This window comes from Bufo gargarizans, chromosome 2 (assembly GCF_014858855.1).
Source record: "Bufo gargarizans isolate SCDJY-AF-19 chromosome 2, ASM1485885v1, whole genome shotgun sequence".
NCBI lineage: Eukaryota > Metazoa > Chordata > Amphibia > Anura > Bufonidae > Bufo > Bufo gargarizans.
Window position 1 is genome coordinate 657,796,657 of NC_058081.1, and position 12,624 is coordinate 657,809,280.

The 12,624-nt window shown below is 46.9% G+C and overlaps 1 protein-coding gene across 2 annotated transcripts in view; it reads left to right on the plus strand.

Annotated features, from left to right (window-relative positions):
- The first annotated feature begins 688 nt into the window (after positions 1-688).
- BUD13 (BUD13 homolog) overlaps positions 689-12,624 on the plus strand; it is a 47,615-nt gene continuing 35,679 nt past the window's right edge. For both annotated transcript variants that reach the window (XM_044282266.1, XM_044282267.1), the window contains exons 1-2: positions 689-845; positions 5,226-5,316. In XM_044282266.1, the coding sequence (XP_044138201.1) occupies positions 712-845; positions 5,226-5,316 (225 nt within the window). In that variant the 5' untranslated portion in view covers positions 689-711. The remainder of the gene's footprint in view (positions 846-5,225; positions 5,317-12,624) is intronic.

Genomic DNA, 12,624 nt, shown 5'->3' on the forward strand with positions numbered 1-12,624 from the left:
CTGCGCCCCTGGCCCTTATCTGCACCCGCCGGCCCCTGTCCGCTTGCTGTTCTGCCATCTACTACTCCTTATTTTGTGCCATAATAAGCACTAGTACATGGCGGAACAGCGGGCAGAAAGAGGAGGCAGCCATGTACAATGACGCTACATGACAGACAGTATGTGTGTGTGTATATATATATATATATAGATGGTGACTAGCCAAAGGAGTGGGTTTACACAGGAGGAGGGAGTTGTGAAGTGTGTGTGTGTGTGTGTGTGGGGATACTAAAATTTGCTGTGGGGCCCAGTCACTTCTAGCTACGACCCTGTTCCCCCATGCTTTACACTGCAGCTCAGTGTGCACTCCAGTATACAGTGAAAATACTACTCTCGCCATCCTGGAGGTGTCAGAGCATACTAGGGAGTTGTAGTACGACCCCTCCTCTGTATTCATCTACTCCTAAGGATTCAGTGACCATCTTGTACTGGAAGCATGAGAACTATCTAAATGGCAGCCCGGACTGTTCCACCGACAGCATCAGAGGAGCCGCCGGTCACCCCTCCCCCTTCTAATGGAACAGTCCTCCGCGCCGATCCTACGCTGTGACGTCATCACTTCCCATAGCACGCGCATAGACGCTTGCTCTCCCGGAAATTCAGATTCCCCCCCCCCCCCCATTACTAACCCGGAAGTGGTTGTAAAAAACTTGAACTTCCGCCACTGGTAACATGGCTGCGCCCGCAAGTACGGCGCAGGGCATCTCTAAAGCCGAATACTTGAAGCGCTATCTGGATCCAGGGAGTGGAGACGATGGACCTGCCAAGAGGAAGAAAAAGAGGAAGAAGAAGTCGGAGGGGAAGGGGTAAGACGGGGGAGAGCTCGGCCCCAGTGATGGAGCTGGCTATTGTGCGGCACGGGGTGTACCACAAGTCCCAGCAGACACATAGTTCAGTTCCAGCCAGACCTTGCCTCACCTGAGGCTGCCACGTCATGTATCGCTGTATGTGAGGGCGCCCCCTGTCTTCTGACGTGTCAGGGAGAGATGGCCGCACCAGGGACTCCCCAAATGATTGCTGGAATTTTGAACTTATAATTTCAAGGGGTTGTCCAGTTTCAGAATAACCTGCTGTAAAGAACAGGTCAGTAGCCAGATCCTGCGGCGCTGCTGTGGTTACCCAGCAGAGCAGTCACATCGACAACACGTGACCTTCGGGTGCACCGCTGAGGCCAGTGATTGGCTGCAGCAGTCACATGATGATGACATGACACCAGGTAAATAGAGGTCAGGTGGGAGAATCAGAGTGTCACATCCCGCAGGTAAGTATCTACCTGTTGTGTGTGTGTGTTTTTTTTTGTTTATTTTTTATCTCAGGTTGATCTGGACGGTCGTCCAGATTCAAGGGCTTATGCAGACTGCATCTAAAAAACGTGCACTCTGCGACTTGCATCCAGCAGATTTTATGACGCTCTATGGCTGCAGTTTAGGACTTGGGCTACAGTCACACTTGCGGCAGAGGATTCTGGCAGGCAGTTCCGTCTCCGGATCCGGCAATCTGGACGCAAACTGATGCATTTGTGAGACGGATACGGATGCAGACCGTTCTGACAAATGCATTGCAATACTGGTTCCGTCTTTCCGGTTGTTATCCAGAAAAACAGATCCGGTATTTATTTTTTTCACAGATTTAAAGGGAACCTGTCACCTCCAAAACACATTTTACACCGACATCATTACCTTACAGTAGCCCCCAGTGTGTTCCTAATCATGTTTTTCATTCCTCCACTGGTTGTTGTATACTTTATAAAAACGCAGTTTTAATCTGTGTTTTTGCTATCCTCAGAGTCAGCCTGAAATCAAGGGGGCAGCGGCCTCCTTACTTCAAGTCCAGCTAAGCCCGCCTCTTACCCTTCCTCCCTTCACTGTGATTGACATCCTGCTGTAAGGCTGGGATCGTGCAAGTCTCGCGCATGCGCAGTGCGCTCCTTGTCACTGCGCGATCCCGTCTCCTGCTCCCGCACTCAGCCGGCCGCTTTACTCTCTCTGCGCATGCGTCTGGCTTTTCCATCGTGCGCCCGGCACATGCACAGAGAGAAGAAAGTGCCGGAGTCGGGATCGTGCAGTGACTTGCACGATCCCAGCCTCACAGCAGGATGTCAATCACAGTGAAGGGAGGAGGGGTAAGGGGCAGGCTTAGCTGGACTTGAAGCGAGGAGGCCGCTGCCCCCTTGATTTCAGGCTGACTCTGAGGATAGCGAAAACACAGATTAAAACAGCATTTTTATAAAGTAACAACCAGTGGAGGAATGAAAAACATGATTAGGAACACACTGGGGGCTACTGTAAGGTAACGATGTCGGTTTAAAATGTATTTTGGAGGTGACAGGTTCCCTTTAATGCTCTGCGCATGCGCGGACGGAAAGAACGGATCAGTTTTGCCGGAACACTTGGGCCCGGATCTGGCATTAATGCATTTCAATTGAAATTAATGCTAGATCTGGCAAGTGTTCAGTATTTTTGGCCAAAAAATGTAAGAGGGACTGAACTGATGCATCCTGAACGGATTGCTCTCCATTCAGAATGCATTAGGATAAAACTGATCAGTTTTTTTCGGTATTGAGCCCCTAGGACAGAACTTAAAAGGAACCTGTCACCGGGATTTTGGGTATAGAGCTGAGGACATGGGCTTCTAGATGGCCACTAGCACATCCGCAATACCCAGTCCCCATAGCTCTGTGTGCTTTTATTGTGTAAATAAAACGATTTGATACATATGCAAATTAACCTGAGATGAGTCCTGAATGTGAGAGGAGTCGGGGACAGGACTCATCTCAGTTTAATTTGCATATGTATCAAATCGTTTTTCTTAGCACACAGAGCTATGGGGACTGGATATTGCGGATGTGCTTGCGGCCATCTAGCAACCCATGTCCTCAGCTCTATACCCAAAATCCTGGTGACAGGTTCCCTTTAATACCAGAAAACAAAAACGCTAGTGTGAAAGTACCCTTACAAAACCCATTGGACTAGAAAGAAATACATTTCAGCAGGTGTGTTTTTTCTTTTTTTTTTGCAGCTTTCTTGCCGCAGTTACTTTATGCTGGGTGTCGTAACGTGTCCACATTCACAGTCGTTAACTTGCAGTGTCCATTGTGGTCTTTGTCACGTGATCAAAGTCTGATGATACCAATTACTTACAAACGCTTTATGATGCAATTATCCGAAACCAGTGGGAGTTACTGTCTTCTGGCCATGTTCTAATAAGCTTACAATTCATCCAGCTCTTGTGACATTTATCTTTAAAAGCTTCAGGACGGTTTAAAAAAAATCCTATCTCATCAATCCTCACCGCCGCCATTTTGACGCCTCTCTGGTCCCCACTGATCTCTACTTCCCAGTGCCTGCTGACATGCAGTAACTGGTCACCACTGCCGACAGTGTATGGCTGAACCGGCCGTTAGTGGAGGACGTATCCACAGGTGATTCATTGTGAGGGGTCTGACTGCTGGGACCCCCAGTTATCCCAGGAATGAGCCCGTTCCCCATCCCCCTCTGACTGGAGCAGTTGTGCACGTCAGTCCACCGCTCTATCATTTATATGGGACTGACGTAGAATAGAAATGACTGGAGCCACAACATGTGCAGTACCAGTCCATTCAGAAAGAACCCAGTGGCCAAATCCTTCTTGATCCTGTGTTAAATACGATAACCCCTCACACGCTAGAACCACCTGAGGCCTATTTCACACTCGCGTTGTCATTTTCCGGTATTGAGATCCGGCAGGTAAAAAAAAAACTTTGCCGTATTGTCCCCTTGCATTCTGAATGGAAAGAGATCCGTTCAGGATGTCTTTCTTTCCGGTAGCATTTCGTTTTGTGACCAGAAACAAAACCGCTGTGTCCGGTCATATAAACAGAACAAACCGGTCACTAAAAGCAATCTATGTCAATGGTGCCGGATCCTTTATTTTTTTTTTATTTTTTTTTAGGAGCCTAAAAACCTGATCCATCACCCATTAACTTTTAATGTATTTAGTGGTGGATCCGTTTTTTTTTTTTCCGCTTTAACACAACCGCATCCTGACGGAACAGATGCCTCCTGATGTGCAAAGTCAAAATGGATCCGTTTAATTCCAGTATTGAGATCCTCTGCTGGATCTGAATACCGGAATTAACAACGCAAGTGTGAAACAGGCCTAAGGGGATATAAGGAAACGGCAATGCAGTTGCATTTGGCCATGGCTTTTTGTTGCTGCCCCCAGGACTGTAGTGTGTAAAGTGCTGTATGAAAGTGTTTTTTAAAGGGTTTGTCCATCTGATTATTTTTTTTAAACGGGCTAAGAGTAGTGTAAAATATTAATGAAAATAGTATAAAATGGCTGCTGATGGAGGGTCATGTCACCAGATACATCCGTCTCTTCCATTCAAACCACTGCACCTGCACCGTGCGCAGATGACAGAGATGTGCCTGGTCACATGACCCTCCATCAGCTGCCATTTTATGGACAGTACCTCCATGTGGACAATACAAAAGATTTGGCAAACAAGGGGGCATCACTTATGAAATATAGAAGACAAAGGCAAATTTCAGCAAAGGCAATATTAGGAAGGGCCATATAGTACTCTTACAAACATAATGGTCAACCAATCAGATTCCACCTTTCATTTTTCAGAGCTCCTTTGGAGCCAGTTTTCCTTTACACCAGTTTGATAAATCTCCACCCAACGTGCTTCAGGACCCCTCACCGCTTTGTACTAGTTTTAACCCTAGGGGAGCAGGGCTGGAGAGTTCTCAGAGCATCAAGTCTTTTGGGTCAGGAATATAACTTTTTTTGGGTGCCAGAATAATACTTTTATTGATAGAAGTTCTTATCACTAATATATGCCATATCTTTATGGTCGGTGGGGGTCTGACTTCTGTTGGCCCCACTCATCCCGAATGAAGTCGCCCCATGCACCGCATCCGCTGTTCTCCGTGCACAGTGGCGCCTCAGGACCCCACTGTGCATGAGAACTGTACACCAGCTCCATTCAAGTAAAAGGAAAACTCACCTCTGCTCTGCATTGGTCCTTTTACTCTCAGGTCATGGGATTCTGAAAGGATCTGATCATAAAGTGATGGCATTTCCTAGCAATTGGCTCCCGCTTTACCTGATGGTTATATCCCTTTAAATCAGCCTGGCTCCTAAAGTCTGCCATCATTCGTCTAGGTCTGCCGTGCTTAATGCTGCTTCTCTGTGTTTAGGATGCGGATAGTTGATGATGACGCAGAAGACTGGAAGAAGAACCCAATAAAAAAGGAAGAACCGGTGGAAGAGGAGGATGACCAGCCGGTGGTGAGTGCGCAGTGTGCTGCCCAGTCATGGAGCGCCACTTCTCCACCCAGAGGAAACAACCATATACAGCGTTAGGATATTATGCCATTTATTGGAGCCCTGTAATCAAACATGTCAACCTGAGTGGAAGACGGAACCAAGTTTCGGGCTTCCTCCTATTAGCTCTGGTAGAGCTTGTTTATCTCAGTGGACACACTAAGGGTAAATCCCCCAACCCCCACGGTTAACACTGAAGACCTAATGTTTCCAGTAGACATAGCAGCTCCAAATCCATTGGATACTGAGTTGTTTTGGTGCATCACAGACATTATATAGGGTACCTATCGTTTTAACAAATTTCAGAATCAAAAGTTTGGGTTTGTGGGGATCGAGGTGCTGAGACCTCCCCATCAATTGTTAAAACGAAGGGGCAAAATCAGTCAGCAGAGTGCAGTGGTGTCCCAGTTTTGATTTTCCATCATTGGCTCTTCTTCAAGAACAGAGAGAGGTGTAGGGATTCTTAGGTGAACAGCTTAGCTGAGTACCTCTGCCTCTTCATGTTGGCAACCAGTGGGGGCCTTAAAGGCTATGTACACCTTCAGAGGCAAATTAGTTTTATGATTGCATTTTACACATTTTGGGCTAAAAATCATTTTATTAGTTAGTCTTTATTAAAAAATATTGAGCTGTTCTGTCACAAAGGGTTAACTAGGTCTAGCTGTGTGAATTGTACTTTTTACTTTCACTTGGTCATCTAATAACCCTTATCTCTAAATTACTAAGAGGTCATAAACACTTATTTAAGCCACAGTCTTGTCAGTAAGATAAGGACTGAGCTATAATGAGTGTTTATAGTGTCAGAGAGCATAAAGAGCCCCTCAGCTCCTGGTCTGACGGAAAAGACAAAAAATCCAAAGGGTGCTACTAGAGCATGTCAGTTATGTTCAGAAAAAAGGACGCCATATTTTTAATAATGACCAATTAAAAAAAATATTTCCATAACACCCCATGACGGCACCTGTGAGAGATCCTCCCCATTCTGGACAAGAAAACCGGAACTTCCCAGATCTTTAAAAGGGTCCTCCATGCTCCATTCCTCAGTTTCTTCCTGTTTCCTGTCCATAGGACAGGGAGATGCATCTTTCCTAGGTCTGTTAGGGGGCTGCAGGGCCTCTAGGGTTTTTGTAACATACCTAGTGGAGGTTCCTCACGGCATAAGACTCCAATAGGAGCCGCTGTGGAAGTCCGGTTTCTGATCCATTTTGCCATGGTGGAATCCCTGACGGCCACCTCGTTCGCTTCATACCTGTGGCCGCGCGAAGTGCCGTTGGGGGGAGGGGGGGTGCATCCTCTCCTGGTTCGCCAGTGCAGGCCCTGTTTCCGGCTCGCATTGAGCGGGCGCGCCAGATGTGACGCATGCGTTCCACGCTGGACAGGGAAGGGAAGGGGCTGAGGAAATATGTCGGGCGGTGCTCGGCCTGTAAAAAGGGGACGCCGGCCAGCCATCGTGAAGGGGAAAAAAGCAGCAGTGTGGCAAGTTCGGGAAAATAGCCATTTTTCCTTCCAGGTTCCCCTTTTGTGCACTATTGACATAAGGGAGGAAGGGGAGACACCACAGTGCACTGAAAGACAGGAGCAACACTTCAAACTTGGCATGGTACTCCTGGGGGGTAAGAGGGATTGTACCCCACGGTCTCCTATATGGGAGACTATTTTATCTATTTCCTGGTGATTTATTGTGGGCTATGTATCGATACAGATAAATTAGGGAAAGCTGCCCACAAGAAAAAAGGCAGAGAGTGTGGGATTTGCAGAAAGAAGCTAAGTCCATCTTACCCCAAAGCCTGTTGTCAGCCCTGCCTGGATAAAGTGGTAGCGAAGGAATCCCCATCCTTGTTCCAGAATATACAGAATCTGGTCAAGAAGGAAGTCCGTTCCTCGGTGGAACAGTTTAAGAAATTGCTTCCTAGTTCTTCTAGGCAGAGGAAGGCTCAAGTGATAGAATTAGACTATACGGAGTCAGATTCGGAGGAGGAGGGAGTAATAGAAAGTTCAGATTCTTTCTCTGAAGATCTTACAGGGAAACGACTGTTTAAAGTGAAGGATACGGACCTTTTATTAAAAGCTGTGAGGTCCACTATGGAGGTAGAAGAAGAAAAAGAGACTAGATCAAGACAGGAGCTAATGTTTGAAAGTCTAAGGTCGAGAAAGGCGAGAGTGTTCATTATTCAGGGCTGTGTTAAGGAGTTGATAAAGCGAGAATGGAACAAGCCTGATTAAAAACTTTTTTTATTCCTAGATCAGTCAAAAGGAAATACCTGTTTAATGATCAGGATGCCTCAGCCTAGCAGGATGTTCCTAGGGTAGATGCCCCAGTTGCAAAAGTTAATAAGAAATCAGCGCTCCCATTTGAAGATCTGGGTTCCCTTAAAGACCCGATGGATAAAAGAGCTGACACGTATCTTAGAAAAAATTGGGAAGCGTCTACCTCCTCCTTTTAAGCCTAATATTGCTACAACATCGGTGGCAAGGTCACTTAGTCTGGTTAGGGTAATTAGAATCACACATTGCTAACAGAGCCCCGAGGGAGCAGCTACTGGAAGCAATACCTACAATGCTAAAACCAGTAGACTTCATTTCAGATGTGTCAGCTGACGCTCTAAGGTTATCAGCCAGAACAGCGGCATTGTCTAACTTGGCCAGAAGATCCCTTTGGCTGAAGGGATGGAAACGGGGATGTTGTCTGTAAATCCAAATTATGTGCCCTTTCTTGCCAGGTAAATTTTTGTATTTGGCCCGACAATAGATGATATATTGGACAAGGCATCTGATGGGAAGAAGGGGTTCCCTGTGCCATCCTTTCCTAAGCAGAGGAAGCCATTTCGGTTTAGAAAGAAAAAGGAGGAGTCTAGAGTCCAAAAGAAAGGCAATGAGTGGAGAAAAGATAAATCAAGGGGCCTTTTGTTTAAGTCCAAGCCCCAGTCTTCCAGCATTTCTCAGCAATGACGCTAGGTCTCAGGTGGGGGGGTCGACTGTCTTTGTTCTTTCAAGCCTGGCAAAATATCACATCAAGTACCTGGGTAACAAAATATAATAAAGGAAGGATATCGTTTAGGCTACTTTCACACTTGCGGCAGGATGGATCCGACAGGCTGTTCACCCTGTCGGATCGGTCCTTCCGCTATTTCGCTGTGCCGCCGGACCGCCGCTCCGTCCCCATTGACTATAATGGGGACGGGGCGGAGCTCTGGCGCAGCACGGCAGTGCACGGCGAAAGGCCGCCGGACTAGAAGTCCTGCATGTCTGACTTTTTAGTCCGGCGGCTTCTCACTGCGAACTGCCGCACTGCGCCGGAGCTCCGCCCCCGTCCCTATTATAGTCAATAGGGACGGAGCAGCGGCACGGCGAAATAGCGGAAGGATGGATCCGACAGGGTGAACAGCCTGTCGGATCCGTCCTGCCGCAAGTGTGAAAGTAGCCTTAGCTTTCAAAAGACTCCCAGCAAGAACATTAAAAATTACAGCTTTAGATCAACATTCTCGAAAACAGTCAGTGTTATTAGGATAAATAAGACATCTGGACAAGTCGGTTCTAGTCCCAGTTCCTACAGAAGAAATAGGAGAAGGGTTTTATTCAACCCTCTTTCTTGTCCCCAAGCCGGACAGGTCCTATTGGACAATGATAAACCTGAAGGACCTCAATTTCTATCTAACTTATAAGAAATTTCGGATGGAATCAATATCATCGATTCTTCTTAATTTATTTCCCAATTGCATCATGACTTCAATAGATATCAACGACGCCTATTACCACGTGCCCATACATCTCTCGTCTCAGAAATTTCTCACCTACAGTTCAGAGCTCTTTCCTTTTTGTAATATCTCAGGCACCGAGAATCTTCACGAGGCTGATGGCAGAGGTGATGGCACAAACGAGGAGATCGGACATTATAATTATACCGTATCTAGACGACCTTCTGGTAGTAGGACAGTCTCCAGATTCCCTTGCAGCCCAAATTCAGGAAGTGTTAAAGATATTGATGGGCTTGGGTTGGCTTGTAAACTGGGAAAGGTCGTATCTGACGCCGAGTTACCGCTGTACCTTCCTAGGAATTCAGCTAGATTCCTTATCCCAAAAGTCCTACTTCCTGGAGGGGAAGTGCCAAGGATAAAGGAATTCAGCACACAGGGGTGGCAGGCTCACTCAGTTTTGGCGTTTTCCCAAAGTCAGTGGTGACTGTTACAAGGCCAACAGTCCCAGAATCGGAGAGAGCTGAGGGTGATATATTGTGTTTTAAAAGAATACCTTCCCTCCCTAATAGACCGACATATCGGGGTTCTGTCAGACAGTGTGACAGCGGTAGCCTATGTCAACAGGCAGGGGGGACAAGATAACCTCAGTTACTGGGTCTGACGTTTGAGATTTTCCAGTTACTAGAAGGGAGAGTGCGTTCTCTTTCAGCAGTGCACCTAAAAGTCTCCGAATACTGTCACGCAGGCACAAGATCAGTCAGGGGCAACGGTGCCTTTGTCAGTAAGTATTCGACCAGATAGTATGTCTATGGGGGACTCCATCAATAGACCTTTTTGCCTCCAGAAAAAACAGGAAGTGCATTATTTTTTTTTCCTGCCCACAGGATTAGTCCCAGGGGATAGATGCTCTGTCTCAACCTTGGGGTAAGGATCTGTTTACGCATTTCCGCCAGGGTAATCCACAAAATCAGGAGGGAGGAGGGCAAGGGTAATTCTAATAGTTCCCTATTGGTCGAAAAGAGTATGGTGTACTTGGTAAAGGAAGCTGTCTCTTTCGGATCCCTGGGTACTTCCAGAAAGGGAGGATTTGTTGTTCCAGGGGCCCCTTCGTCATCCCGAAATAGGGAAATTACATTTAGCAGCCTGGATATTGAGAGGGAATTCCTTAAGTCCAGGAGTTTGACAGAGCAGGTAGTAGAAACTATTTTAGCCAGCAGGAAAAAGGTCACCTCTGATATTTATGTGAGAATCTGGAAAACCTTTATTCTCTTTGCTGGGTCGGATCTGGATCTGTCATCTCCTCCAGATATTCCATTAATTTTACATTTTCTGCAGGAAGGTCTCAAGAAAAAGTTAAAACCTAGCACGTTAAAGGTTCAGGTTTCAGCCCTTAGGGCTCTGTTTGACTCTGGTTTGGCAGCTCATCCCTGGATTAAAAGGTTCATAAAAGGGTCTACCAGGCTATATTCTTCTATTAAAAGGGTTCTTCGGCCTAAACCTTTTTTTGGCTCATAACTTCTAACCTGTGGAGTAAAGATTATTGGTGACATACTTACCTTCCACAGTGTAGCCGTTCCCCGAGATCTGCCTCCTGGTCACCTGGTCCCTCCAGATGGATTTTCTGTTCTTTGGGCGAAGTCCGTCTCCTTGTCTTCCGATCTTCTCTTCCTGCCTTGAGCAGGAGACGGAACCTCGTGAATGACATCACCGCCTCCTGCAAAAGAAAGCTCTGCCCGACCGTCCTCACTCGCCACGCAAGCGCACTATGCTGAATGCTATTGCGCATGTGCAGGATTGCAGTCTGTATCGTGCAGGCTTCTATGTGAAGCCTGTACTGACTCCTGCACAGCGTGATGTAAGCGCTGTGCAGGAGTGACAGCATAGCGATCAGCCACAGAGGCTTAACACTATACTGTACATGTCACAGGGGGCAAAAAAATGAATAAATGTCAGGCTGAGCCCCGTCCGTCTGGGCAGGCGTGGGTGGCGGCGTCCTCTAGGATCCTGTGGGATCTGCCTGGTCCTGGGCGCAGTTACCGCTGCCCATTGTCCAAAAAATGTGAAAAAAGTAAAGATAAAAAAAAAACACATCACTGAATAAAAAAATAAAAATAAAATACACTACACATATTAGGTGTTGCCGCGTCCGTAACGACCTGATCTATAAAACGGTCATGTTACTTTCCCTGCACGGTGAACACCATAAAATCTATAGATTTAATCTCCATGAAAATGTTGTCCTACAAGACAGCATTCCTGGTAGCCATTGCGTCAGCCAGACGGGTGGGGGAGATTTCAGCTTAGTCTGCCTGCTAGCCCCTGCCCCCGCTTTATACCTCGGTTTTGGAAGCCAGGATTGTATTTAGACCGGATCCTGCCTTTTTTCCCCAAAGGTGGTCTCAGATTTTCATAGATCTCAGGAAATCATTTTGCCTTCCTTCTGCCAAAATCCCAAAAATTAAGGGAAGGAAAAACTCCATATACTAGATGTAAGGAGAAGTGTGTGTAGGTACTTAGAATCAACCAAGGAATGGAGGAAAGCACCTCAGTTGTTTATTCAATGTCTGGGTCCAAACAGGAATCTGAAAGTTACAAGTCGTACTATAGCTAGATGGATAATGAGAACAGTAGGTTTAGCCTATTCTTCAGCAGGTCTCCAGGTTCCTACGGGGTTCACGGCTCATTCCACGAGGGCTGTAGCTTCTTCCTGGGCAGAGAAAGGCTGTGCCACCATTGACCAAATTTGTAGAGCTGCTACCTGGAGCTCTCCAAACACCTTTTGCAAACATTACGGATTGGATCTATCATCTGCTCAAGACTTGGCCTTCGGGAGGAAAGTCTTGCAGGAGGTGGTCCCACCCTAAGATTTATCTAGTCTAATCTCTCACAGGTGCTGTCATGGGGGGTAATGGAAATACATTGATTACTCTTTGTGTGTGTATGTAAAAGTAATCTTAAAGAGAAATATGCTTGCAGACATATATTTAAAGGGAACCTGTCACCTCCCAAAACCATCCCAAGACGCCAGCAGCACCTGCGTGTAGCCAGCAGCATGTTTCTGATGATGCCTTTCTTCCTGAAGGCAGATGCAGCAAAAGTACTGAAAACGTTGGTTTATCCCCTTCACAGCGCGATTCTCCGCACATGCTTGAAGTCACGGGGGCAGCTGCCTCCTTGCTTCAAGTCACGGTGACCACGCCCCTTCCCTGTGACTGACAGCCGGCTTTTCGGCAAAGGCAGCCGAACTCTTGTGCATAAGCGCCGACAGTCACAGCGAAGGGTCAGGGAGGGGGCGTGGTTACCGTGACTTGAAGCAAGGAGGCCGCTGCCCCCTTGACTTCAAGCATGTGTGGAGAAGCGCGCTGGGACGGGGTTAAAACAACGTTTTCAGTACTTTTAGCTGCATCTGCCTTCAGGAAGAAAGGCATCATCAGGAACGCACTGCTGGCTACACACAGGTACTGCTGGCTGCTTGGAATGGTTTTGGGAGGTGACAAGTTCCCTTTAAGGTGCTGATGTGTTAAGGTTTCATTGTATATAGAAGTTTGCAGTCCTATGGATCTTGTCACAAACTGAG